Source organism: Phodopus roborovskii, unplaced genomic scaffold (genome assembly GCF_943737965.1).
Source record: "Phodopus roborovskii unplaced genomic scaffold, PHOROB, whole genome shotgun sequence".
Taxonomy (NCBI): Eukaryota; Metazoa; Chordata; class Mammalia; order Rodentia; family Cricetidae; genus Phodopus; species Phodopus roborovskii.
The window spans coordinates 3,782,766-3,808,090 of NW_026126646.1; the positions used below are offsets into that span (position 1 = coordinate 3,782,766).

The following is a 25,325-nucleotide window of genomic DNA, read 5'->3' on the forward strand; positions in this document are numbered from 1 at the left end:
GGAGATCTTTATTCCCAAAAGCAGGTTGTCAGATTCATTCAGTCAGAGCGTAGGGAAAATATTTTTCCAACGTGTCTTGTCTGTGGTTCTCAGGCATGGGAATCAACAGCCTCGTTCTGGGGTGCCATGAGTGGGGGGGCTGTGAGGCCTGCATTGCGGGTTGATGCCCCTCCCCCTCATGGGGGTGCGACCTTAGGGAAGCCCCAGGCTGCAGGGGAAGGGGCTGTAGAGGTGGCTGGAGGCAGCTCCTTCTCCAGGTGGCAGAGGCCACCCCTGCTGCCCCCGCTGTCCCCTGTCTCTCCCTGCCCCTGCTCTACCCGGGAGTCTTGTGTTGTCAAAGCCACTTTTTAAAGGCACACTTACATACTTTCTGAAGTGACTGGACAGCCCTGGGTGTGTACCTAGGATGTCACCGAGTTGCCATTTGACGTTGGTCAAAGCTCTTGACCTCACTGGGCTTCTAGCTGCTTATGATAAGCAGGGCATTGGCCATGGACTGTGGATTCCTTTGTCACCAAAAGGCCGTGAGCTGTGGCTCTCAGCCCAGTTGGGCTTTCCTGCTCTGGGAGCTTCATTCTGTTCCATGTCTGCATTCAGTGTCCCAAGTGAGTCTGGGCCCATTGCCCCTCTTGTGGCAGAAGTTCTGGATTGGAGCAGTCTCTGTATCCTATGAGATTGGTTGTATGCACCCTTCAGGCTGCCTGTCTGGTTTTGTCTCCTGCTGGTGAGCATTCTTGCAGCATCTGGACAGGTGAATAGTCTCCAGGAAGCTCTGTCCTAGTCTGGACTGAGGACATCGGGTCCTCAGCAGGTAATGGCAGTGTGCTGGTGGGGACTTGGGCCAGCTCATCAGCCTGCTGCATTTGACAGTGTCATAGCCATACCCTGTTTCTGTGAAGCCAGCCCTGGCGCTGACTTAGCTTAGAGCCTGTAGTCTGAGTCCTTCCAGTAGCCTCTGTAAGACCCTGGGACTGCATGGAACTCTGGCCCTGTACATCCACTATGCCAGTGCCCTCAGGCCAAGAGGCTGGACAGGACCTTGGGGATTGGGAGCCAGAGGTGACGGTGTTACAGCTCTGGCATGCCGATTGCCGGTAGCAGCACCTGCCCAGTGTAGCCAAACTGAGACATCACTCATGTGATTTTCTTTTCTTAAGGTACCAAAAAGCTGACCAATAAGGCCACCTTGTGGTATGTGCCCCTATCACTGAAGAATGTGGACAAGGTCCTCGAGGTGCCTCCTGTTGTGGTAAGGTGACTCTTATACTTGTCTCTTGGGGCAAATGCAGAGGCTGGGTCCCTCTGAGTTGTGGGAGGCCCATTTAGCCACAGGAGTAGCCCAGAGGATCATGGGACAGACTGTAGCACTTGGGCCCCTTGGGGGCCTGGCGGGGGTCCCTCTGCATGGGTGAAGAAACACGGAGGTCAGGCCTGAGGAGGTACTGGCCCTGCAGTGCCGTAGCACCTGGAATGCATCTCTCAGTGGTCCACATCCCGTGCTAGGGCATCCCTCTGTTACTTTTGCTCCGTGGGGAACAAAAGCCGATGATAGGACTGTCTGCGGTGGGTGCTGGGTCTTGCTGAGGGCAAGCCGTTCCCTGAAGCTCTTGAGGCACCCATGTGAGGACTTGATCCCATGTGAGCCTCCCTTTCCCCTCTGCTGCCCCTACTGGCATCTGGCCTCCTCTTTTGAGTGTCTCTCAGTGTGTGTGCGTGTATAAGTTAGTCGCATGAGAAGAGCCTATGATATTTGTCTCTAGAGGGATCCCGCTATAGGCAGGCTGTCTAGGACCGTATTGTGCAACAAAACTTTTGCTGGAGAGGTGCAACACACAGGTCTACTCACCCCAGATGGGGTCCCTTGACAGACCAAAGTATGGATAACCCCCAAAGACCAACATGGTAAACCAATGAGTTTTATCGGGGTTACTTACAGGAGCGGCAATCTGCTCTCAGTCACCTCTGACTGAGAGTTCAGGCTTGTCTGAGAGTATTCTTTGCAGCCTGGCTCTGCTCTTCTGAGGGGGACATTCAGCGTTCATTGCTTCTCTGGCAGGGAGGGGCCTAGTGAATCTGGTCGGTTTTGGTGACTTTCTGAAGTTTTTGGGGTTGTTTACTTACTGTTTAAAGAACTTCCCTGTAGGATGGCATGTTTCAGTGCCAGAGGAAGCTTAACACAGCTAGCAAGCTCCATGGCTGCTGTGATAAGAGACTCAGTTATCTGTGGCCAGCTCTTCCCAAGCATTCTGGATGCCTTCATGTGCCAGGAAAGAGTGTTGGCATGTAGGGGCTTTCAGCTGGGTGAGGATTTATGTATAACGTGACTTTAACAAGGATGAGCTGGAAGCTGAGTGGTTAGGGTGAACCTGCCCTCTGCTTGCAGACCCTCAAGAGCTGGGCAGTGCCAAGACCAGGAGCCCTCGTTCCTTCTGGGCGTCTTCTCTTCCTCACTGGGCTTAACAGGTGCCGGGTGTGTTTGTGTGGGGCTGGCTTCCTGTGGGTGAGACGACCATCCTCTCCATATGTTATCTTTCCACTGGCTCTGGATCACTTGGGCCAATGGAGACTTATTCCTCGGCATAACTTAGGGCTGCCCAAAGCTGGCTTTCTGCCCTCTCTCCCATCATTGCTTAGTGACCAACTAGGCTCAGATAGCAGGTCCATAGCCTAGGCTGGCTTTGAACTCACCATCCTCCTGTCTCAGCGTCCGCTCCCCTCCCCCCCACAGTGTTCTAGATTACTGGTATGCACCACGACACCTAGATACTTTTTTTTTTTATTGTCATTTATTCTGTTGGTTTGTTGGGTGTTTTGGACTGGAAGGCTTGAGAACCTATGGAAATTGCTATGTGGCTCAGGGTGGGTGCTGCCATGTGAGGCTTTAGTTAGTGTTTTTTGAGACAGGGGCCTCACTCTGTAGCCAATGTTAGTCTATAACTTTCCATGCAATCTAGACTGGCTTTAACCTTGCCATCCTCCTGTCTCAGCTTCCTGAGTATGAGGATCCCAGGCATGTTCTACCACAGTTTGAATTGTCTAGGTGTTTAAAAATGCTTTACTTATTTTTATTTTATGTGCACTGATGTTTTGCCCACATATTATATCTGTTTGAGGGTGTCAGATCCCCTGGAACTAGAGTTGTAGACAGTTGTGAGCTGCCATTTGGGGTGCTGGGAATTGAACCCAGGTCCTCTGTAAGAGTGGCCAGTGCTTTTTACTACTGAGCCATCTCTCTAACCCCAAGTCTAGGTATTTTTAAAATCAATCTTCTCGGCTTCTGAGAAGGGGCAACTTTAGCCTTGGCCTGGCTGTGCTGGGGCCGGTCGCCAGCTGTTCTAAGCTGGTCTCTCCTTGTGAGCAAAGCAGAGGCAGCGGGTCCACAGACCTGTGTATTACTGTCCCAAGACTGCTGTGACAAAGTGTTATAGTTTTGGGTGGTTTAAAAACTAAAGGAGGGATCCTGGCGTTGGTGGTGCATGTCTTTAATCCCAGCACTTGGGAGGTGGAGGCAGGCAGATCTCTGTGAGTTTGAGGCCAGCCTGGTCTACAGAGTGAGCTCTGGGACAAGCCAGGGATGCATAGAGAACCCCAATCAGCAACTCCCCCACTCCCAAAAAAGATAAAAATTAAAAAAAAAAACAAAAACTAAAAAAGGCCAGGCATGGTGGCACATGCTTTTAATCCCAGCACTTGGGAGGCAGAGGTGAGTGGATCTCTATGAGTTCAAGGCCAGCCTGGTCTACACAGAGTTCTAGGACAACTGGAGCTACATAGAGAGATCCTGTCTGAAAAATAAAATAAGGATTTATGTTTTTGATTGTGAGCCTAGCCTTTAATGGCTGAGCCATCTCTCCAGCCCAGTAAAATAAAAATTTTAAACTATAGAAGATTATTTTTTCACAGTTCTGAATCTCAAGCCCCAAACTCATGCTTGGCGAGGGACGGATGGCCTGTGGAACTCGGGGAGGGCTCCATGTCTTGTTCTAGGTCCTTGCAATGCAGGCTTCGGGTGGCATCACCCAGTCCCTCTGCCTGTCTTACTCACCCTCCCCTTGGCTGTGTCTGTGTCTTAGGGAGACTCCAGCTATAGAGCTTCGGGCCACCCCACTCCAACTGCATTTGCAAAATCCATTTCCAGAAATGTCCCCATTCTGAGTTTCCAAGTTTCTTTCTTGATAAACCCATTCAACCTTGGGTGTGCTCCTCCGGCCAGCACACCCCACCCTCGTCTGGACCCCTCCCACCCCTCCTGGGCTCTGGTGTCTGCCTGGCTCTTGGTTTGACTGCTGACTGGGGCTCAGATCTAGTGGCAATTACATGCATGTTAACAGCCACAAGAGCACACACATGTGCGCTCTCACCTGGTCCTGGGAATCAAAAGCGGCACCCCAGCCATGTCACACATGTGGCTGCTGTGACACTGTGTCCTGCAGCTTCCAGAGAACCCTAGACTGAGCACATGGCTGCTTTTTGGCACGTCAGGGCCCTAAAGGTTGGAGCCACTTAGGCTCCGGCCAGTTGCATGGATGATCCTGAGAGCCCTCACCACAGGGACTGGCTCTCTGCCCGCTCTTAACCCACGCTCCTTATGCAGTCACGAGTGCCCGCCATGTGTGGAAGGAGCCGTGCAGCCTTTTTGTTTGCTTTGGGTGTTGGGTTGATGACATAAGTAATAGTTGGGCTTCATAGAGGAGTGTACTGAAACTGGGCCACCAAGCTGAGGCCGGGGGCCAGGAAGGGACCACACCAGCTCCAGCTGTGGCGGCTGCTGGGATGATCCAGATTCTTCCCACAGATGCCAAGTGTGCAAAATGGGACCCATCAGTTCCCTGGGAAAGTAGGCCGATGTGTGCCCTGGCAGGGCCCAGCGGAGCCCTGCCCGGACCCTGGAAATCGTGGCTTTCTTCCTTGTTCCAGTAAGTGCGTGTACTGGGAGCTTGAACTCAGGCTTCGGATGCCGTGATCATCCTTCTACCAACCTTCCCCAGATAGTAACAGTCATTCAAGAAAGGGTACGTCTCTCTGTAGTTATGTGTAGTGTACACACACACACACACACACACACACACACACACACACGTTAGTTACCAGGAGTGGCTGCTCACACTGTCACTAGAGTGTGACATGTCTCCTTGTTTCGCCTTCTTCCTCAGCCTGACAGAGTGCAGTTTTTGCTCTGGTGGTCGTGTCTGGAGGCCCCTGGTGCTGAGCATACTGGCTTTTCTGAGTTTTTCAGTGTACTTTTTTAGGCGGCTCAGGTCTGAGGATTTGAACTGAGCTGACCAGTCAGCTGGGTCTGACAGGCCCATGGGGCCAGGTGAAGGGCCGGTCTTACTGGACTGTGTCAGCAGTTTGCTTCGTGTGAAGCAGCCGGGCCTCTATGTCTGTGTCCAGGTCTAGGTCCTCAGGCTCCACGCATTGCTGCAGAGTTCAGACAAGCCTGCTGTGTACCATGAGGGTTTGAGATGCAGGTGTGTGTGTTGTGGTGTGTATGCATGTGAATGTGTGTGTGATGGGGGTAGCTCTTTGTTAAGCAGCAATTTTTCCCCTCTTTTTTTGCTTTTGTTTATTTTACTTTTTAAATTATGTGTATTATTTTGTGTGTTTGTAGGCATGAACATTCATGCTATCACATATATGTGGGGATCAGAGGAGTCAGCACTCTGGCTGGCTTTGAATTTGGAACAATCCTCCTGTCTCACTGTAATCAGTGAGTCTAGATTACAGATGTGATACATCTGTGCTTGACTTACAAGCTTTGTTTGGTATTTTACTCTTGTGTGTGTGTGTGTGTGTGGATGTATTTCTGTGTGCCTCATATGTGCAGTGCCCTGGAGAGGTCAGGGGAGGGGTGGGATCACCTGGGTCTGGACTTAAAGGTGGATCTGGGTCCTCTAAAGAACACAGGCGCTCCTAAGCGCTGAGCCATGTCTCCAGCCAGAGCTCGGCTTTGTTGTGGAGGAACTCAGCACCTTGTGCTCAGAGCTACAGCACCACCCTCTCTAAGGTCTCTGGAGGGCATTTCTTGGGATGCTGGAGTCTGAACATCAGTTCTGTGTGATGGGCCAAACACAGACAGATGCTGCTTGTGCCACCGAATACTGGGCATGAGCATCAGGAGTTCATCAGCTTGGGGAGGGGAAGGTTGGATAGCTCCTGTAGTGTCAGATGCTCCTGCAATGGCAGGTGCTCCTGCAGGGTCAGGTCCTCCTGCAGGGTCAGATGCTCCTGCAGGGTCAGATGCTCCTGCAGTGTCAGGTGCTCCTGCAGGGTCAGATGCTCTGCAGGCTCAGGTGCTCCTGCAGGGTCAGATGCTCCTGCAGTGTCAGATGCTCCTGCGGTGTCAGGTGCTCCTGCAGGGTCAGATGCTCCTGCAGGGTCACATGCTCCTGCAGTGTCAGATGCTCCTGTGGTGTCAGGTGCTCCTGTAGTGTCAGATGCTCCTGCAGGGTCAGATGCTCCTGCAGTGTCAGGTGCTCCTGTAGTGTCAGATGCTCCTGCAATGGCAGGTGCTCCTGCAGGGTCAGATGCTCCTGCAGTGTCAGGTGCTCCTGTAGTGTCAGATGCTCCTGCAATGGCAGGTGCTCCTGCAGGGTCAGATGCTCCTGCAGGCTCAGGTGCTCCTGCAGGGTCAGGTGCTCCTGCAGGCTCAGATGCTCCTGCAGTGGGGCTTGGCTTTTTTTCTTTTGAGCAAACCTCTCTGCTCCTGCCTTGACCTACTTTGAAGACGCATGCTCCAGTTGAAGGGGATGGATAGTTAATCTGCAGAATGCTGCTCAGCCTGGAGCAAGACCATGTCTTTAGAAAGGAAGTGTAAAGCTGCCATTCAGTGTGAATTTATGGTCAGAAATCTTTGACAGGTAGAGAGGAGCCAGGGGGCTTGGTCGGAAAGGCAGGCTGAGTGAGAAATCAGAGAGAAACGGACTGTTGGAGAACGGCCGGGTGGGCGTAGTGAGCATGGAGGGTGGGTTAGGGGAGAATGGACTGCCTCTGGTGGCCTAGGACAGGGGCCTCCAAGGATAGACAGTAGACTAGTACACACCTAAGGCTAGGACCTGGGTAGGATCCCAGGGAAGAAGTTAGGCAGTGTGGGGTGTCCCCTCATGGGCCAGGAAGTGTTCAGTGACCCATTGCTGTTGCATTAAAAAGCCCCTCTCCATCATGCCCACAATTGAGAGGTCTCAGCTAGTATAATAGGTTTTATTATATTTATTTATTTTGCTTCCCCTCCCCCCCAAGACAGGGTTTGTCTGTGTGGCCTTGACTGACCTGGAACTTGCTCTGTAGATCAGAGAGATCCTCCTGCCTCTGCCTCCCAAATGCTGGGACTAAAGGCCTGTGATACAATAGACTTTATAGTCATACTTCCTAAACCAAAACTCCTGCGATTCATCAGGAGCGCTTTGGGGGCTGTTTCAGCCTTGGCTGCCGGCTGTGTAAAGGTCCTGCCTGCTGATTGGCTGGTGGTTAGCAAAGATGGCAGGAGGGGTGGTCGCACTTGTGATCTTGGGATTCCGCAGCTCAGTGTTCAGGACAGAGTTGAGTGCCAAGTGGCAGGATGTGGCCAAGAGTCATCAGAATGGTGTCATTTTAATAGCAGAGACTGTCGACCATATAAGCTGTGTTGCAGTGACCTAGTGAGACAGGGTTTGTTTCTGCCCCATGTCCGTGGCAGGACTTTTTATAGATCTACCGGTACACGGAGATCTAACTTGATGTCCAAGGCTGTCACTGTGAGGGCACACCCTGAAACTTTCATCTGCCCTGCATTCTTGTTATGTAGTGGTCATGTCCTCAGGAAAAAAAAGAGGGCAGTTCAGGTCCCAAATGCTAGACGGGAGGGGCTGTGGCCTGGCGCCCCAGGGTGTGGAGGGAGGAAGGCTGGGTTCTCCCCACCCGTGACCCTCTGTCTGGCTTCTTCCACAGTACTCACGGCAGGAGCTGGAGGAAGAGGGACGGAAGCGCTATGAAGCCCAGAAGCTGGAACGCATGGAGACCAAGTGGAGGAATGGGGACATAGTCCAGCCTGTCCCAAACCCAGGTGAAAGTCAGGGCTGGGGGCGGGGGGTCAGCTGACACCAGGGCCACAGGCCATTGCTTGCCTGCCTCGAAGGCCACAGGCACCCCCTCCTGGAGCCAGGCCTTGCCCATCGTCCTGCCCTGTGCCAGCCAGACCTCTGTGCAGCACCTCTGGCAGGAGGGCGGAGGGGCATTGGCAGCTTCTGAGAGTCTGGGTGGGAACTGCCATGCCTGTGTAATACATTTGTTTTTGTTGACACTCTTGAGTTTGCTCAGGAGCTTGTGTGTGAGCAGATGTCCCTGTCCTTAGCACAGAAGGTCTGGAGTCAGGATGGGGCTTAAATGCCCCATAGGTAGACACACACCTCTGAGCAACTGTCACCTTCACCACAAAGTGACAAGCCTTAGTTCTCCTTATGGCGCGGTCCCTTCCCTCCCTCTGTCCCCAGCAAGGCTGGCGTATGATTTCATGTAGTGTCTGCCCCAAAACTAAATCGGGCTGCCCAGGTTCCTCGATGGCAGTCAGGGCAGGAGTCTTGGCATGTGTCTGACCCTTCAGGAGTTCGGTGACGGATTATGTGCCTTTAGACAGGTTTGCCTGGTAATGCTGTGACCGCCTGCCTCCTGCACACAGTCACCACAGTTTTATATTTATAGTATTGAGAGAATACTTTCTTTCCAGAAGGTACTAGTAGGTTCTTCATCTTGGTGGAAACAGCCTGAACTTATACAACTCAGGGTTCTGTGCTGGGTTCCATGGTGTCTGTCTGTGAGCAGCTTCCTGGCCTCCGGTGCCTCAGGCCCCTGGATGTGTGGAAGTTTGTCTCTTACTTGGATCCCAGTCCTTGTGGCCTGAGCACACTCTGTGGCACTCCCTGTCCTGAAGCCCCATTGCTGTGCACTGGGGTCCACCTGAGGTTCGGGCCCTTCACCCGCCATCCATTCTCCTTTCTCAGCTCCTCTGTGGCCAATGGGACCGTGCAGGCCATGATACCTGGAGGGAGGGAGGGAGGGAGGGAGGGACGGACGGACCCTGGGCGGGCACGGTGGCACATGCCTGTAACCCCAGTGTTTGCAGGGCTGAGGCAGAGTTGCAGTGAGTTCAGCTCTAGCCTGGACTACACAGAGACCCCAGTCCCTGTGTGTTAGGCATCGTCTGATCATTTAGACATCTGAAATTACTCGGGACTGTCAATCAGTTTAACTTCTCTACTCCTGAGAGCGTTGTTCCTGCCCTTTCCCTGACTTGAGTCTGATACTTAGCTGATAGTGATTGGAGCTGGCAGTGTGGACTCGGGGCTCTCGGTGGAGTATCCATGTTTTGTTTTCTGCCTCTTGTAAAAATGCATCTCCCTCAGCTGGTTGGACTGGAGATGCAGCTCTGCAACAGGGGCCACTGCCTGCTCCTCTCTCGTTCCCTTTCCTCGGCAGGGAGGGTTGGGTCCAGAGCCTTACAAGGCAGACAACCACGTTTCTGACTTCAGTCTCCTGGCAGAGCCTTCCTTGTTCTCTTGGGGCCCTGTGTGACGGGCTCCCCTGGGCGAGTGGGCTGGTAGGGTGCTGTGTCCTCTTTCCACCTTTCCTGAGGAGATAAGAGCAAGCACCTCACCCCAGGTAGGGCGCCAACAGTGGTAGGAGGGAGTCACTTCACCCAAGTCTCGCTTCGTGAGCCAGCTACTTTGGCTTGACTTGCTTCTAGGATGGTTTGGTGGTTTACAGGAGTATTAGCAGCTACACCTCTCTCTCCTAGCAGTTGTATACCCTGGCAGGAAGGGGCCATGCACACCACCTCTGCGAATTCCCTCTCCTTCATTAGGAGTTTTGTGGGCCCGGATCTCATGTGAGTGATCGTAGCGCTTTTCTTTTAAGATATCAGTGGCAATGGCGTCCTTGGAGGACAGAGCTCTACAATGTAGCATTTACCCCTCCCCTTCCTGCTGCCTCACCCCTACCCACCTGTGCAAGAGAAACAGGGCTCAGACAGTGTTGCCTAGCAACCTCTGGGCCACCTACATTTCAGGTAGGTGTCCTTGGGGAGTCTGCTGTTTTCTCTGTCTGACAAGAGAAAAGTTACTTTGGAGCTGCCAGGTTCATGGCCATGGGCTGCCCAGCTCAAACCCTGGGAACTCAGACCACAAGGCCCTGTTTCCAGGTCTGTGGGGTTTACGACACCATCAGCATTACCTCATGAATGACTACCTGCTGCCTTCATTTGTCCTTGAAATAGTGTTTGCTTCCCAGGCAGAGCAGTGGGGAGCCTTGGCAGGCTCTTGGTCCTGGATGAGATTTGCCTTCCAGGGCCAGCAGCGCCCAGGCAGCTCTGCCTAGAGCCGCCCCTGGAGGGCAAGGGCCGGCAGCCTCGCTTTGGGACCCAGCCTGCATTTGAAGCACCTCTCTGACGCCGGTGACCATCCAGCTCAGCCACGGTCCTGGCTCCTTCAGCACTAGTCTTGGGTGACTTTGGTATGAGAAGACAGGAGAGAAAGTTCTGGAGTTTGCCTGTTTCCAATCCCAGTTCTCTGGGCATCTAACCCTCACTTTCCCTGGTGGAAACAGGCCAGGCAAGTAGTGAGTTGTAGGCTTGTAGGGAGAAGGGGCACTGGATGCACTCAGCAGGGGTGCAGCTCCTGGCAGGTGGGTGGGCACTCAGTGTGTCTACAGCCTGTGAAACCTTGCCTGTTGCTCCCCTGGGCGCTTGACTAGGGGTCCCCACATAGTTTGGAAACTTCAGGTTTAAAGGTCAGGGTCACAGTAGCTGCTGCAGCAGATTCCCCCCCCCCCAGCATTCTAGTGCATAACTGGGGGGCAGTTCCTGCTTAGGCAGACTGGAAACTTGGTTTCCCTGAGGGTGGGGCCTCCTCCAAATGGTGAAGACCGGGTGTGTGAGTGTGTGAGCGTGTGTGCGCACACGAGTGAGTGTGAGTGTGTGAGTGTGTGTGTGTGAGAGTGTGAATGTGTGTGTGAGAGAGTGTGAGTGTGTGTGTGTGAGAGAGTGTGAGTGTGTGTGTGTGAGAGAGTGTGAGAGTGAGTGTGACTCAGGCCCCTTTGTTCCTGTAGTCATCTGTTTGATAAATTGAATATATGTATCAAATACAATATAACATTGTGGGTGTGGGTGTGATGCCTTCCCTTGGGATCCATGGGGGATGGGATCCAGAATCCAAGGGTGCACTAGTCTCGTATGAGATGGATGGGTTTGCATGTAACCTCACATACTGTACCTGACACATGGAGCCTACACACGCAAGCCTCCAGTGTATATTAATTCTTTTAGTTACTTATGATACCTAACATAACATAATGCTATTAAATAATGGTAATAAGCCTGTATTATTTTGAAATAATGACAAACCCCTCCCTATACGTACATCAGACATACTCCCCGCCTCCCACTTTGCAGACAGGTGTAGCTCAGGTGGTCCTTGGCCTCAGCCTCCTGAGTGCCAGGGTCACAGGTGTGCGTCACTGCGTGTGCAAAAAGTCCGGTTTCTCTGTAGACCTCGCCATCCTGGAACTCACCCTGTAGACCAGGCTGATGTCAGACTCAGAGGTCCACCTGCCTCTGCCTCCTGAGTGCTGGGATTAAAGGCGAACCCAGCTGCTACGAGTATTTTGATTGGAAGTCGGTTGCCTCCATCGATACAGAAGGCTGACTGCCCGCTGTGGAAACTGACTGTCACCATCCACAGTCACTAACAAGTGTGTGTGGGACAGGGCGAGGGCAGGCCTGACCCACAGTCACTTGGCTCTGCTCGTCCTGTCTTCTGCTCCTAACATGGCCATCTCAGTGGCTTTGCACAAGCAGGAGCCTTGTCTCAGGGGCAGACAGTGTGACATGCAGCACCTCACTGTCTGACATCTGATGCACTGGGAAGATGGGTGCTGCTTGCCCAGTGCTTGGTTATGGTCGATGAGGGAGCAGAGGCCTGGGCACAGCAAAACGACAAAACGACAGGCACTTGAGCCACAGTGATAACACCCTCCCTTGTCAGGCCAAGGCCATGGGGATAGGCCTTAATTGACTTCTGTTTCTTCCTTGTCCATTACTGAGGCTGGCATCACTCATAGTGGACACAGGGGCATGGGGCTCATCACCCACCTGTTTGTCTGAGTGTGAGATTCAGAAACTAAGACTTGACTAGTCAAAGTTTCTGCAGTCCCTTGTGGATCTGGTTTCTTCTAGCCAGTTCCTAGGACAGTGACCACACCCAAAGTTCTTCCCAGGCTACTTTCCAAGCCCTACGCATTTTGTTCCTCCTCACCACACTCCACAGTCCCTCCCTAGACACACGTGGGTGGGAAAGCCACATTGTCACAGGTGCTTGATTCAGAGCTGAGCCCCAATGGGCCTCTGCCCTCAAGTTCCCCTAAGCCCAGGTCTGGAGTAAGGAGGTATATCTGACCTCTGATGCCCCAAGTCTCTGGACTCTGCTCACTCTGGGTTCTGCCTACAACTGGCTGCTTCTTTCTGGAAGTTGTGTCTTTCCTGGTCTGCCTGCCTGAGAGCAACGAGAGCCAAGGTCTCTGACCCTGGCTCTAGTGAGCCATTTACTTCAGCACCGTAACCCAGGAGGCATGCAGGTCAGATTTGTGTGTCCGCCTTAACTCTCTGGGCATGCAGGTCAGATTTGTGTGTCCCGCCTTAACTGGCTGGGCATGCAGTTTCCACATGCTGTGTGTGTGTGTCCCGCCTTAACTGGCTGGTAACTGGCTGGGCGTGCAGTGTAGGCATGTTGCAGTGTAGGCATGTTGCAGTGTAGGCATGTTGCAGTGTAGGCATGTTGCAGTGTAGGCATGTTGCAGTGTAGGCATGTGCGGTCCCACCTTTCATGCCTTTGACAAGGTGGTAGTGCCTGGGCCCTGCAAAGGCTTTGGGCAGCCCCTCACTGGTGTCTGTACTCAGGACACTCCTGTTTCTGCCACTGTGTCTGCTCATAGCAGCCCCTTTTACATGTTCCCTCCTGTGTCACTTAAAAAGTGACATGTAGGGGACATGGGAGTGGCTCACCCCAGGAGCTGTGGACCAAGAAGGAAAACAGACGTCACCTGATCCCACAGAGCCAGAGGAGGACATGAAAGAGGCACTGAAGCTCCTGTGTGCAGCTCCCAAGAACACGGAGCCCTGGCCTAACCAGTGTCCTCAAGTAGGACGGAGCACAGCGGGGTGCCGGTCTGACCCGGGAGCTACAGTGGCTTCCCGTTCCTCTGTGAACAGTGGATTTTTGGTGTGAGAAAGAAGGAAACAAGGCTTAACTGGTAGAGATTGTTTAGCATAGATAAGGTTCTAGGTTCGATCCCCAGCACCACATGGGTGGGACATGGAGGTTCCCACCTGTTCCACAAGCAGGAGCCCTACATCACAGATACACGCTGAGTTGGAGACCAGCCTGGGACATGTAAGACCCTTCCATCAAAAGGAATAAAACCAAGCTGGGTGTGGTGCGTCCACATAGTGAGATCTAGCCCGGCCAGGGTGTGCAGTGAGACTTAGGCATCGTTGTGAAAAAGATTTTTATAAAAGAGTGTGTGTGTGTGTGTGTGTGTGTGTGTGTGTGTGTGTGCGCACTCATGTGCATGTAGGTTAGCACAGGCATGTCATCTTGAGCCTATAAAAGTCAGAGCACAACTTGTAGGAGACAGTTTTCTCCTTCAACCATGTGGGTCCAAGAACTGAACTCAGGTAGTCGAAGTTGATTGCTGGGACCTTTACACTGAGCTGTCCTGTTGAGTTGGTCATGTGGAGAAGATTTGTTTGGTTTTGGATTTTTAAGACAGGGTTTCTCTGTTTAGCTCTGACTGTCCCAGAAACTCGCTTTGTAGACGAGGCTGGCCTAAAACCGGTAGATCCCCCTGCCTCTGCCCCCCGAGTGTTGGGATTAAAGGTGTGTGCCACCACTGCCCAGCTGGGAAAGATTTTGGCAGGCAATTTTCAATTAAATTTGTTTTTGTGTGTGTTAGGGAATCAAATCTGAGACTTGTGTATCCTGGGCACATACGTTGCCACCAGCTACACCCCAGCGTTAGGTCTGACCTTTGAAAGTATTTTTTTGGTGTTAACCACGTGCAGGTCTCTTAGCTGGTAAATCAGGCCTGAGATGGGTGAGACTGGAGGCCATGGGTGTCCAGCCATGCTCCAGAATACACATGTTCACGTCGCAGTCATGCTCCAGAATACACATGTTCACGTCGTCGTGAGGGAAACAAGGCCAGCGAAGGCCACAGTGAGATGTTTGGTGTCCTGCCCTCCTTGTTTTGGTCTGCGTCTCTCTAAGAGTCGGCCAAGGAGATGCTCAGCATTCAGGTGGCCTCAGGACAGATAGTCAGTGTGAACGGACGCTCATCTCTCTCAGCAAGGGCTCATCTCTCTCAGCAGTGTGGACTTCACTGCTCATCTTCCTACTTCCAAGGAAAGTCAGCAGAGCCAAGCAGAGCGTGGGGTCAGAGGAGCCCTGGAGAGACCGGGTCCTGTTGTTAGTGTCCCATGCGGCCTTTTGGGGTGTAAAGAAGCTGCCCTGAGGTGCAGGGCCATCTGGGTGCTCCTGCGTCCTGAGAGGTGACACTGAACTTGAATGAATAGAGAGAAGACTCTTCTCTAGCAGTTGTCAAAGTCTCAGGTCACCTCAGCTGGCTGCAGTCTACTGGCCATCAGGCCACCCAGGGACTCCTTGTCTTTGTTGGTAGCGAGTGCAGGAGAAGAGCCCTTACATGTCACCTGACTGTCTCACACAGTGGCCAGTAATGAAGATAGTTAGAGAGTCACATGATCAGACCACCCTGCCAAAACCAGAATTGCCTTCCAGAGCCAGGTGGGTCTTGTGTCCCAAAGGACTTCTTGGTTGTGACTGATGGAGTGCTCCCCGTGCAGTGCTCCCTAGGACCTGTGCTCCCTGTGTGAGTCTGAAACAGAGCCTGGGCATTCTGAGCTCATGAATGTAGAGTAAGTGTCTAAGCTGAGATCCTATCTTTCTGCCTTTCTTGCTGACTGGCAGCTCCAGGCACCAGCTTTAAGGTGAGGGCAGGTGGCACGTGATTGAGGAGAGAGAGCGTGGAGGAATGGATCTACCCCCAGGGACAGAATTTGCCCTGTTTTAAATGAAGCCTTTCCTAGGCAGTTGGCAGCGGCGCTGAGTGCCTGGAGCCCACTGCAGTCTCCTGTTCTTGGAAGGTTTGCACTGATGGGCATGCATGGGGGGGTGCTCAGTGGGAGGTCAGCCTAGACACCTGTCAAAGCTGACACTTTGTGGGAAGTACAGACACTGTCCTTGTAGCAGGCACTTTTTTTCTTTTTTGAGAGGGGCACCAACCAGCTCCAGTCACGACATGGAGACTTATTATTAGTTATGAATGTTCAGTCTTAACCTAGCTCTTATTTGAATCTGTTTCTCTTTATATTTTGCCTTGGGGCTTTTTGTCTGTCTGTCTCTCTGTCTACAGTCATCTTATTTTACTGCAGTCTTCATATCTGCCTGGCTGGCTCCTGGCCCTGGCTCTGCCCCCTCTTTTTCTCCCTCATCTCCTCTTCTTCCTCTCATATTTATTTATTTATTTAGGGACAGGGTTCCTCTGTGTAGCTTTGGAGTCTTGGAACTCGCTCTGTAGACCAGATTGGCCTCCAACTCACAGAGATTCACCTGCCTCTGCCTCCCAAGTGCTGGGATTAAAGGCGAGCGCCACCACTGCCCAGCTTTCTCATTTTTCTTAAACCTGTTTCTCCTCCTGTTTTTATTCTCTGCCTGCCAGCCCTGCCTAGCCTGGTGCCCTAGGCAGGCGAGGTGAAACACATGCAACCCATCTTTACATAATTAAACACATGCAACACAAACAAATGTAATACATCTTTACATTGTTAACAAAGGCAACAGAAACAAATGTAACAGTTACACACTTAAAGTAACTATTTGCCCAGTTAAAATAATATTCCACAATAACTTGCTTTTTGTTTGTTATTGGAATAAAAAAGTTAGCTGGATGACAACATCCTGTGGAGAATCTGAGATAAGTCTGGAACCTTCTAGCCAAGGGGTTAATGACTGCCAGGGGCAGGGTCTATAGTGGATACCACCATACCCAAAGTGCACTGTGACTCACTGATAGAGAGAGGCTCCTTGGTACTGCCAAGACATCCCTTCTCTTCAGAGGAACCTGCCAGAGTGACTGCAGGTAGACACTTCTGGTGACACAGAATGCTGAGCAATGGTAGCCTTGCCACTCGTGGGCTGTGGGGATCCATCTGTGCAATAACTGATCTCTCTCCTGTGCTTTTCTAGAACCCAACACAGTGAGCTACAGCCAGTCCAGTTTGATCCACCTGGTGGGACCCTCAGACTGCACCCTTCATGGCTTCGTGCACGGAGGTAGGGATAAAGTTGCTCTGGTCACTGGGGCTCTAACCCCTGCCAGGGCAGCATCCCCCAGGGGGCCTTGCCCCTGCCTGCTCCCCCTTCTCTCCCCTCCCCCCCCTGCCCTGAGCATCCCCCAGGGGGCCTTGCCCCTGCCTGCTCCCCCTTCTCTCCTCTCCCCCCCCTGCCCTGAGCATCCCCCAGGGGGCCTTGCCCCTGCCTGCTCCCCCTTCTCTCCCCTCCTCCCCTGCCCTGAGCATCCCCCAGGGGGCCTTGCCCCTGCCTGCTTCCCCTGCCTGTCCTGAGCATCCCCCAGGAGGCCGTGCTGCTTACTGACCTAGTTTAGACTTTCGAGTCTGGTGAAGTATAAATTTAAACTTTTAAGAGGTTGCATAAGAAATTACTGAAATACCATTGGTGTCTGTTTTTAAAACTGGAAATGAAAGTTGGATGGATGAGGACAGTCCAGCAGAGGGTCACATGGAGCCCAGGGACCTCAGAGCTGTGTGGGGACCTCAGAGCTGTGTGGTGTCGGGGGTTGGCCTTGCAGAGTCCAGGAGAATACCCTGCACCCCTGTCAGTTGCTGTTTAAAAATGCTTTTCTAGATGGTCGCCTTTACCATTCTGAGATGCTGGGGATCTTACCTGTAACAGCACAGGCCTTAAAAGTCCTGGACAGGCTCCTCTGACTGTGACACAAGGACCTGGCCTATGGCTCCTGGAGGACACTTTTAACTTTAGTAATGTGTGGCTATTTCTTTGATATAAGACAAATATAAGGAGCACATCAACTGCACAAGTGGGTATTGCCATTCTGAATGAGAGTAGAGTAAGCTGTAAGCCTGAGCTGAGGTTGGAGAGATGGCTCAGGAAGGGAGCACTCGGCCTGCAGGCAGACACAGACACTTGGACCCTGGTTCAAAACAGCCATCGTGGATCTGATTTAACGGGATGCCAGGCAAGCAGTGAGCGGCCACAGGTGACAGCAGGGGTTGGGAGGGGCCTGCGGCGCCGAGGTTTGGGCACAGCTGGTCCTCAGTCCTTCGGTATAAGAGGTGCTTCTGTACATCACGGTCCCTTCTGCCCTCCTTTCTCGGTGTCTGGACACTGAATTCCCATTCACTCACTGACTAGAAGACACCTGTTTTATTTTTTATCCTCAGCGCAGATGGCTTTACCTGTAGGTTTACGTAAATCTTTCTACCAGGGATTCCTCAAGAACCGGGTCAGGTTCCATCTTCTCCTGGGAAGTAGTGCACCACGCAAAGACGCATGGCTTGTTTTTGAGTTGAAGGATGATGGGCCCTGGGCCTGCCAGAATCAGAGTGGATTTGAGAGTTCTTTCATCCTGTTCCTATCTTCAGCCAATCCCCTTTGGTGTGGTTCTATTTTCAATTTCATGATAGTTTGTCTCTTTTCACTAAGTGCTGTCTGCACTGCTATTTTGATTGGTGCAAGTCCTGCCCGGGGGATGCTAGTTCTGCTCTACACCAAGGGCTTACTTTCCAGGCCCATGACAGTCTCTTTCCACCTTGAGAGCAGCTATGTCCTTGCCAGGGTCCCTGCATCCCTGCCTCACTGGCCTCAGATTCCAGATAGACAGCAGCCCTCTCTCCTGCTCTTCTGACACAGCCACTCCTAGCCCAGGGTTTTCTCCAAGACTCATTCTCCAGCCTCTCAGCCCTGTTCTGTGAGGTTATGAAACTCCACGCTGCCGTGTAGCTTATTTCGTTTTCAGTGAGAGGTTCCCACCAAGACTGCATAGCAGCTCCATCCTGCTGCTATGTAAAAGTCTACATCCTAAGTGGGTCCTTGTGTCAGCCAGAGAGGGGTGAAGGGTTCTCGGGAAACCCTTGAGAAGCTCTGCTGTTCACAGAGTGCAGGCAGCCCTCCGCGCTGGGCACTGTGTTTAATGTGAGTAGGAGGCATTTACGGTAGCTTTATGATGCTTAGCGCCTATTTTCTTAGGCGCTCCTCATGCTTGATTTATAAAATATGCTTCCTAATTTTAAATCTGCCCCAACATTGCCTGTGTGCCTGTCAGTCTGCTGGAAGTGGGCGAATAATAACACGGGCAACTACTATCCCCTTGTTCCCTGTAGAGTATCCACAACAGGGCATCTAAACTCACATGAATCAGTCTTAACCAGGCTGTAATGCAGGGATCAGTGAACCTGGACGAGTGTGACTGTCGCTGAAGTCCCTGATTCTGGGCTGTGGTATTTTGTAAAGGTGCTGACTGAGTGGCGGCTCAGTTGCTGGCTGGGCTTGGCCTTGATGTCACAGGGCTGTGGAAGGTGCATTGGAAAGGAGACCTTTCTGTTGAAAACCACAGAGGAAGCCAGGAGCCGGCTTCCCGGCATCTCACTCCATCCTGCACGTGGGCAGAGAGCTCACTGCCTGGGGGATAGCGATCAGAGTGGCTGTGGCTTGTGAGAGATGGTCATTTTCCTCTCCAGTAGGGAGTTCTGAGTTGGGATACACTAGGAAGCACATACATAACTTTGGCTCCTGCTTTCTGAACCCAAATGAAACCTCACAGCCCCTTGGATTCGTGGAAGTGCCAGGTGTCAGCTGGTAAGGATCCATTTCCTTTCTGTCCCTTTACTGCCCCCCCTGCCCACATTATAGCTTTCTGGGGGTGATTGACGGGTGTTGGGGGTCAGAGTACCAGTGAGGGGGATTCCGAGGGGCAGCCAGGGCGGATCCTCGGGGAGCTGCCAGTGAGGGAGATTCCGAGGGGCAGCCAGGGCGGATCCTCGGGGAGCTGCCAGTGAGGGAGATTCCGAGGGGCAGCCAGGGCGGATCCTCGGGGAGCTGCCAGTGAGGGAGATTCCGAGGGGCAGCCAGGGCGGATCCTCGGGGAGCTGCCAGTGAGGGAGATTCCGAGGGGCAGCCAGGGCGGATCCTCGGGGGGCTGCCAGTTCTCAGCTTCCAAGGCTCTGGCCCTTTTGTTGCTGCTTTATTCTTGAAGGTCGTTATTTCAAAGCTAGTGTCCTACCTCTTGTGTCCTCGTCCTCCCTCCTCTCCTAGCGACGTTAGGTAGGCCACCCTCACATGTGAGGTCAGCCTGTCTACAGGGAAGGACTCAGGCTGCATCGGGAGGCTGAGGTGGTTTCCACAGAAGTCATGATTACCTGGATATCTGTGGTCCAACCGTTACTGAGTGCCAGTGTTTCCTGAAGACCACCATTCTGGGCGCCTCTCATCTGGGGTGCAGATCTGCCGCCGTGCAGATGCCCTCAACAGCAGCAGCTTACGCCAGGGACAGTGTGGCCATGTGTCCCACCGGGTCATGGTCCTCTGGCTGGTATGGTGCCTGCCGCAACATTGTTAAGGAAAATCTCATTTCAGGCATATTACCTGAGAACATGAACTGGCTAAGGGCGGCGCTTAGGGGAGTCCTGTACCCGTAGGACTTAGTTCCACACCTTCAGCTTCCGTGGTTTTAGCCGGCGGATACAAGGGCTGGGTCCCCTGTACCCGTACCCTGGCCCGACCCCTGCCGATGTGGTCCTCACTGTTGTCCAGGCTCCTGACCCAGGCAGGCACTGTTAGCTGCTCCATACATAGTCATGTTGGCCAAGAGCTGGTTAAAGTGTGTCAGGCCCCGCCAGCCGTCACCCAGGTTGGGACTGAGAATGGGTTCTGTCGGGCTCCAGGAGGAGTGGGCTCTCCTACCACTGCTCTGGGACTCCTTTGGGAGAGGGCCCTCCAGTGAAAGTGTTGGGCTCAAGGTGTCTACAGCTGTGGCCTGGCCGGCACCCTCATGAAAAGAACTGCACCCCGTCCATGGTCAGCTGTGTGACCCCTCTTCTGTCTGGGAGCCCCTCCTGTACCGCTGTCTTACTAGCGGGACTAGTCACTCCCCGTCTCTGGCCCTCTGGGCCCATTCTTGCTGTTGGAACCCTTGTAGAGCTGAGCCACCCTCCGCCTCTGCTGTACCTGAGGGCTACACCTTGTGTTTTCTCTGAGGACTCTAGCTGTGTCCTTGTCCTGCTGGGCCCACCCAATTGGCTGGTTGTGGACAAGCTGTCTGGGTGATCTGGGTGGCCATTCTGGAGTCCAGCAGGCACTATGGGTGAGCTTACGTAGCTGCCCAGAGCCCATTTCTGTGCTGTCAGGAGAGGCGGGGCGGAGGAGACCCTCGTTCCCACAGCCGACTCTCTGACCTCCTCTAATAACTCCCTGAAGATACCAAGGGGGCTGCAAGAGAGCGGAGAGTCGTAGTAGAGGATCAACTGGGGGCAGCAGATGTTGAGTGGCACCCAGAACCATTTCAGTCACGCCTCTTTGTTTCAGCCTAGACATGGCCACAGTTGACACAGCGTGATCCGGTCACCTCTGCAGTTCATGTCCCAGCCCTCAGAGGACAGGAGGTGTGGAGGGGGTGGGTGTTATGTTCTGTTTTAGAAAGAAATCTTGTTGTTTACATTCAGTTCTGGGTAAAAGTGGTTCTGCTTAGAGAGGGTCAGTCACTCCGGAGATACCAGGAGGCGAGGGAGGGGCTTATGGCAGCAGACTGGGGACAGGGTAGCTTCATAAACGCATCTGATGCTTAGCGAGTCTCTTGGTGTCTGAGAGCACTCTGCTTGCCCTCACAGACCACATGCCCAGGGTTGATGGGTCACACGGTGGGACCCAAAGGAAAACACATTCCCGGCCTCTCCCGGAGGGATGAGCTGCTTTCTGGGGCCTGTAGTTTTCATAAGGAGTGCCTGGCCGGTTCTGATGATTTAGAAGGGGTGAGAAATTCACTTGTGTGTGTGTCTGCACACACATGATGGGAAGGGGCATGGGGAGGTCAGGGGACCAATTTGTGGAGTTGGTTCTCTTCTGGGCGTTGAACTCAGGTGGCCAAACTTGTGCAGCCAGTGCCTTTACCTGCTGAGACATCTAGCTCTTGCCTATAGCTCTTCTGAGCCCCTGAAGCCCTGTCTGTGGCTCAGCATTTCCTTGCTTACTTCCCTTGGGATAGTAGGGAGTGACACACGCAGGAAGCACCCTGTGCCCTGGAGGTCAGACAACCTGTGGCAGCCGGTCCTCTCCTGTTACCGTGTGGCTCCGAGGACCACTCAGGTCATCAGGCTTGGTGGCCAGTGCACTCACCTGCTGAGTCATCTTGCTGGCCCTACTTATTTTTGAGATGGGTCATTCTGTCCTGCTCAGCTGGTCTTGAACTCCTGGGCTCAAGCGACCCTCCCACTTGAGTCTCCAGAGCTGTTGGAACTGCAGGTGTGTTGTAGCAGACTAGACTCTCAGGTCTTACACTGTGGTGGGGGAGAGCGTGAGTTGGACAGTTCCGCATCTGCTGTTCAGAGGTCGTTTATGCAGTGTGGTCATTTCATGCTTTGACTATAAAGAGCACTTTAAATACAAATGTCCCGAGCAGGCTCAGTAAAGCTTGTGCGTGTGCTACCTAAAACCAAGCTGCCTTCCCCCAGAGTGCTGGGCCTGGGTAAGTAAAGCCGGGATGGCACGTGCTCTAAAGTAAGGGAAGGGAGCTGCTGCCCCACGGAGAGGGGAGAGGGCCAGAGATGTTCTCAGAGCAATAGTGGGCGGTGTTGAGCCTGTGGGACTTAAAAAGGAGAATTAAAAATATCTCAATGTTGGTACTGAGAAGGGAATAAATAGCAGGGTGTGCCCATAGAAAAAGGGGAGGGGGTGGGCTTGAGGGGCAGGCCTGGGCCCCTGCGTCCCCAGAGCCTGCTCTGACACACGGTGTGTGGCATGTGCCATGCTTGGTTGACTGTGCATCACGTCAGGGTCCTGACCTGCACTAGAGCCGCAGATCACAGAGAAGACGCTAGCCAGGGGTCAGGAGAGGGACTGCCTAGTGGCCAGCTTCTGTGGCGCTTGCTGTTACTGTGGGGCTGTGGCCAGGGCCTGGTCACCTTCCAGCCTGTGCTATGTCAGGTCTGGCTCTGATGGTCCGTGGGGTGGAACGCCGAGTTTCCTCCACTCCACTGTTAGCTTCCTTTTGGAAAAAGTAATGGGCAGTAACTGAGGAGACCATAGCTCCAGGCCCTTCCTCTCCCCTGGTTTCTGTCAGCAGCCCTATCCCTTCCCAGCAGTCTCTGTCCTCTGTCTGGCCAGCATTCCTGCAGGAGTCCCTGACTCGCTCCATCCTAGAAAGCCTCCATCTCCCCTCTTGGCCCACACTCCCTTTCTACTGTGCCTCATGTCAGAAGCTGGACATGTGCACCGTGTTTCCCCCGGTCTAAGCCCTGGCCACTGCTGGCTGGTCACTTCCTCACATTCCACTCTGCTTGGGGCCTGACGGGCAGAAGGTAGAAGGTTCTTTACTTGATCCTTTCTGTGTCGATGAGTTCATCTGTCCTGCGGCCAACTGGCCTGCCTGCCTGCCACCTCTCCAAAGCTAAGACTCTTGGTGTGTCAGGACCCAGGAGAGTGCAGGTGCTACCCCTAGCATGCCTCTGCCCCCCCCACCCCCCCCACCCCACCCCATTGCTGTCCCGAGGCATCTGACTCCCTCGGCCCCTGCTGACGCAGCTGTGCACCCTTGTTTTGGCGCCACCTGAACCAGTCTTTTCTCCCTGTCTGGCTGTGGACGCACCGGAGTAACCATGGCAGGTGGCCTCTAACAACATTGTCCTGTCCAAAGAGACCAACCCATTAGTGTAAAATAGTAGCCTTCCTCTGCTCCAGTCTTGACTCCTTGAAGGGACCTGCCCTTTCATGGCCTCTAGGCGGAGGCAGATTGGCCTCCGGCCATGTCTCATGGGTCTGGGTGTGGATTTATACTGCTTTGTCTCTCCACGAGTCCCCAGGGCATCGAGTGACAAATGCACCCTGCTGCTTTGCCTCTGCTACTCTGACCCTTGAGCAGCAGTCACCAGATTTATTTCTAAGTTTCCTGAGGCAGAATGGCTGCCCTTGTCACCCCGGAGTGTGATGCTCCAGCCACAGTCATTGCCACCTGGGACTTGGCGATAGTATCTACTTTTTAAAGCCATTGCATTTCCTGTGTGCTATGGCATGAACATGGCTGGCTGTACAGGAGGACAACTTGCTAGAATGGTTATTCCCTTCTACCAACAGTCTGCCTTGGTGACAAGAACTTAACATGCTGGACTATCTGTTTCTGTTCCCTACAGTTCCCACTTTTGACATTTTGTTACTGTCTTTAGAAATTTGTGGCTGTATGTGCATTCGTTACAAAAATTAACCTGCATTGAGTGTCATAATTAAGGCTCCTGTGCCAGGGACTCCTTGGTCCTGGGTGCTGCAGGGTGATAGCACCCAGAGGAGGCGGGGCATGTGGGAACACTCACTCACCTGCGTCTCATAATAACGTCTTGTCGTCGCCAAAGGCTAGGATGTATAAAATAAGATGAAGTTACTATCATTTGCTTAATATAGGAGGCTCTTACCCACGCTCCGTCAGCTGGGATTAAATTTAGAAATGGGGGCATCTCAGATCCCACCCACAGAGCAGGCTGCGCCGTCTGTAGCTTTGTGTGGCTGGCTGCTGCTGTGGGTTTGTAGGCAGGCCTGGCCCAGCAGGCCTTGGGAAAAGAAAATTAAGCCTCTATTTTTAATCCAGTCAGCATGTTGTCGATACTTAAAGAAAAATCAAAACAAAAATCTGTAAGCAGTTAAATGTTAAGTTGCAAAAATATCTCTACCACCCAGTGTTTATCTCTGTGTTAGTGGCCAACAAGCCTGGGTCTTTTCCTTCCCATAATTCCTGGAGTGAGTGCAGCCTCTAATGACAGCAGATCCTGCGATTTGGTTGTCAGTTTTTAAAATTACCAATCTTGAGAAGCAGGGACAGCCCATGATGGACTGTATAGTTTGTCAAAGCCATCTGTGTGTGTGAGAGTGTGTGTGTGTGAGTGTGTGTGACAGTGTGTGTTAGTGTGTGTGTGTATATATACTAGCTGTCTGAATGGGAAGCAAGTGAGGAGAAAGTCCGTGGACACCTGGGAGAGGCGTTATAGAGAACTTGGCACTTGCTAGTTGTGTGAACGAGCAAGAAATGGGATGTGGATTGTGACTTCCAGGGTGGAAAAAGGGACACACGCGGCTCTTCTGGGAGAAGCGTCCGTCTGGGCTGCACTGGCAGCCAGGGCACTTAGGAACTCCTCTGTTTTGATACAAGTTAGCAAACTTAGCTTTCCACTGGGGCGCCCTGGTGTGCTGTAAGCAGTGGTGTTTGGTGAAGGGGTTCTGGGAGAGCATATTGTATTTTCAATAACTGCTGCGTGATGCTTGACCCAGCCCTTCTCAGACGCCCTCACATAGCTGTGTGACTGAGGATGGCCTTGAATTTCTGATGCCCCTGCCTCACTTCGGAGGGATGGGATTATAGGCGTGCGACACTGTTCCAGGTCTCTGTGGGGCCGGGGTTCAAACTCAGGACTTCCTTGGTGTCTCTGTCTCTGTCTCTCTCAAACACACACACACACACACACACACACACACACACACACACACAAAATAGAACTTAAAATAGAACAAAACCTTCAGTCCATGCCTTCTGTTCTCCCTTCCCTGAGGAACAGTCACACGCTCTGGGGTCTGAGTGGGGACTTGCTTGTTTCTATTATGTTAAGAGAAAGCGAGGAGGAGGGAGGGAGGGGGAGGAGGGGTGGGGATGTTGCCCAGTGGCTAGAGTGCTTGCCTAGATGTACGTGTGTATGCACATATACAGGAGAGCATGTCTGGAGGCCAGAGGCATCAGGTTAACGTAGGACTGGAGTTATGGGCTGTGCCTCTGTCCCTGATTTATGAGACAGACATCAGTGCTCCTGCCCCTGGGGCTGCCAGCTCGTCTTTGTCAGACAGCTATGGACCCCGCATCTACAGAGTGTTGTCCTGGCAGCCACAGTCCCTAGACTCCAGCCTGCGCTGTTCTGTGCTTGACTGACAAGTGTGATCCAAACCACACATGAATTCTGGGCACATCTTTCCTTGGTGTGCACGGCCAGTGTTCAGCACGAG

General features: G+C 52.8%; 1 protein-coding gene across 3 annotated transcripts in view; it reads left to right on the forward strand.

The window, feature by feature from the left end:
* Acot7 (acyl-CoA thioesterase 7) overlaps positions 1-25,325 on the forward strand; it is an 88,000-nt gene that overhangs the window by 42,464 nt on the left and 20,211 nt on the right. For all 3 annotated transcript variants that reach the window (XM_051173936.1, XM_051173935.1, XM_051173934.1), the window contains exons 4-6: positions 1,158-1,249; positions 7,927-8,041; positions 16,287-16,373. In XM_051173936.1, coding sequence (XP_051029893.1) covers positions 1,158-1,249; positions 7,927-8,041; positions 16,287-16,373 — 294 coding nt within the window. The remainder of the gene's footprint in view (positions 1-1,157; positions 1,250-7,926; positions 8,042-16,286; positions 16,374-25,325) is intronic.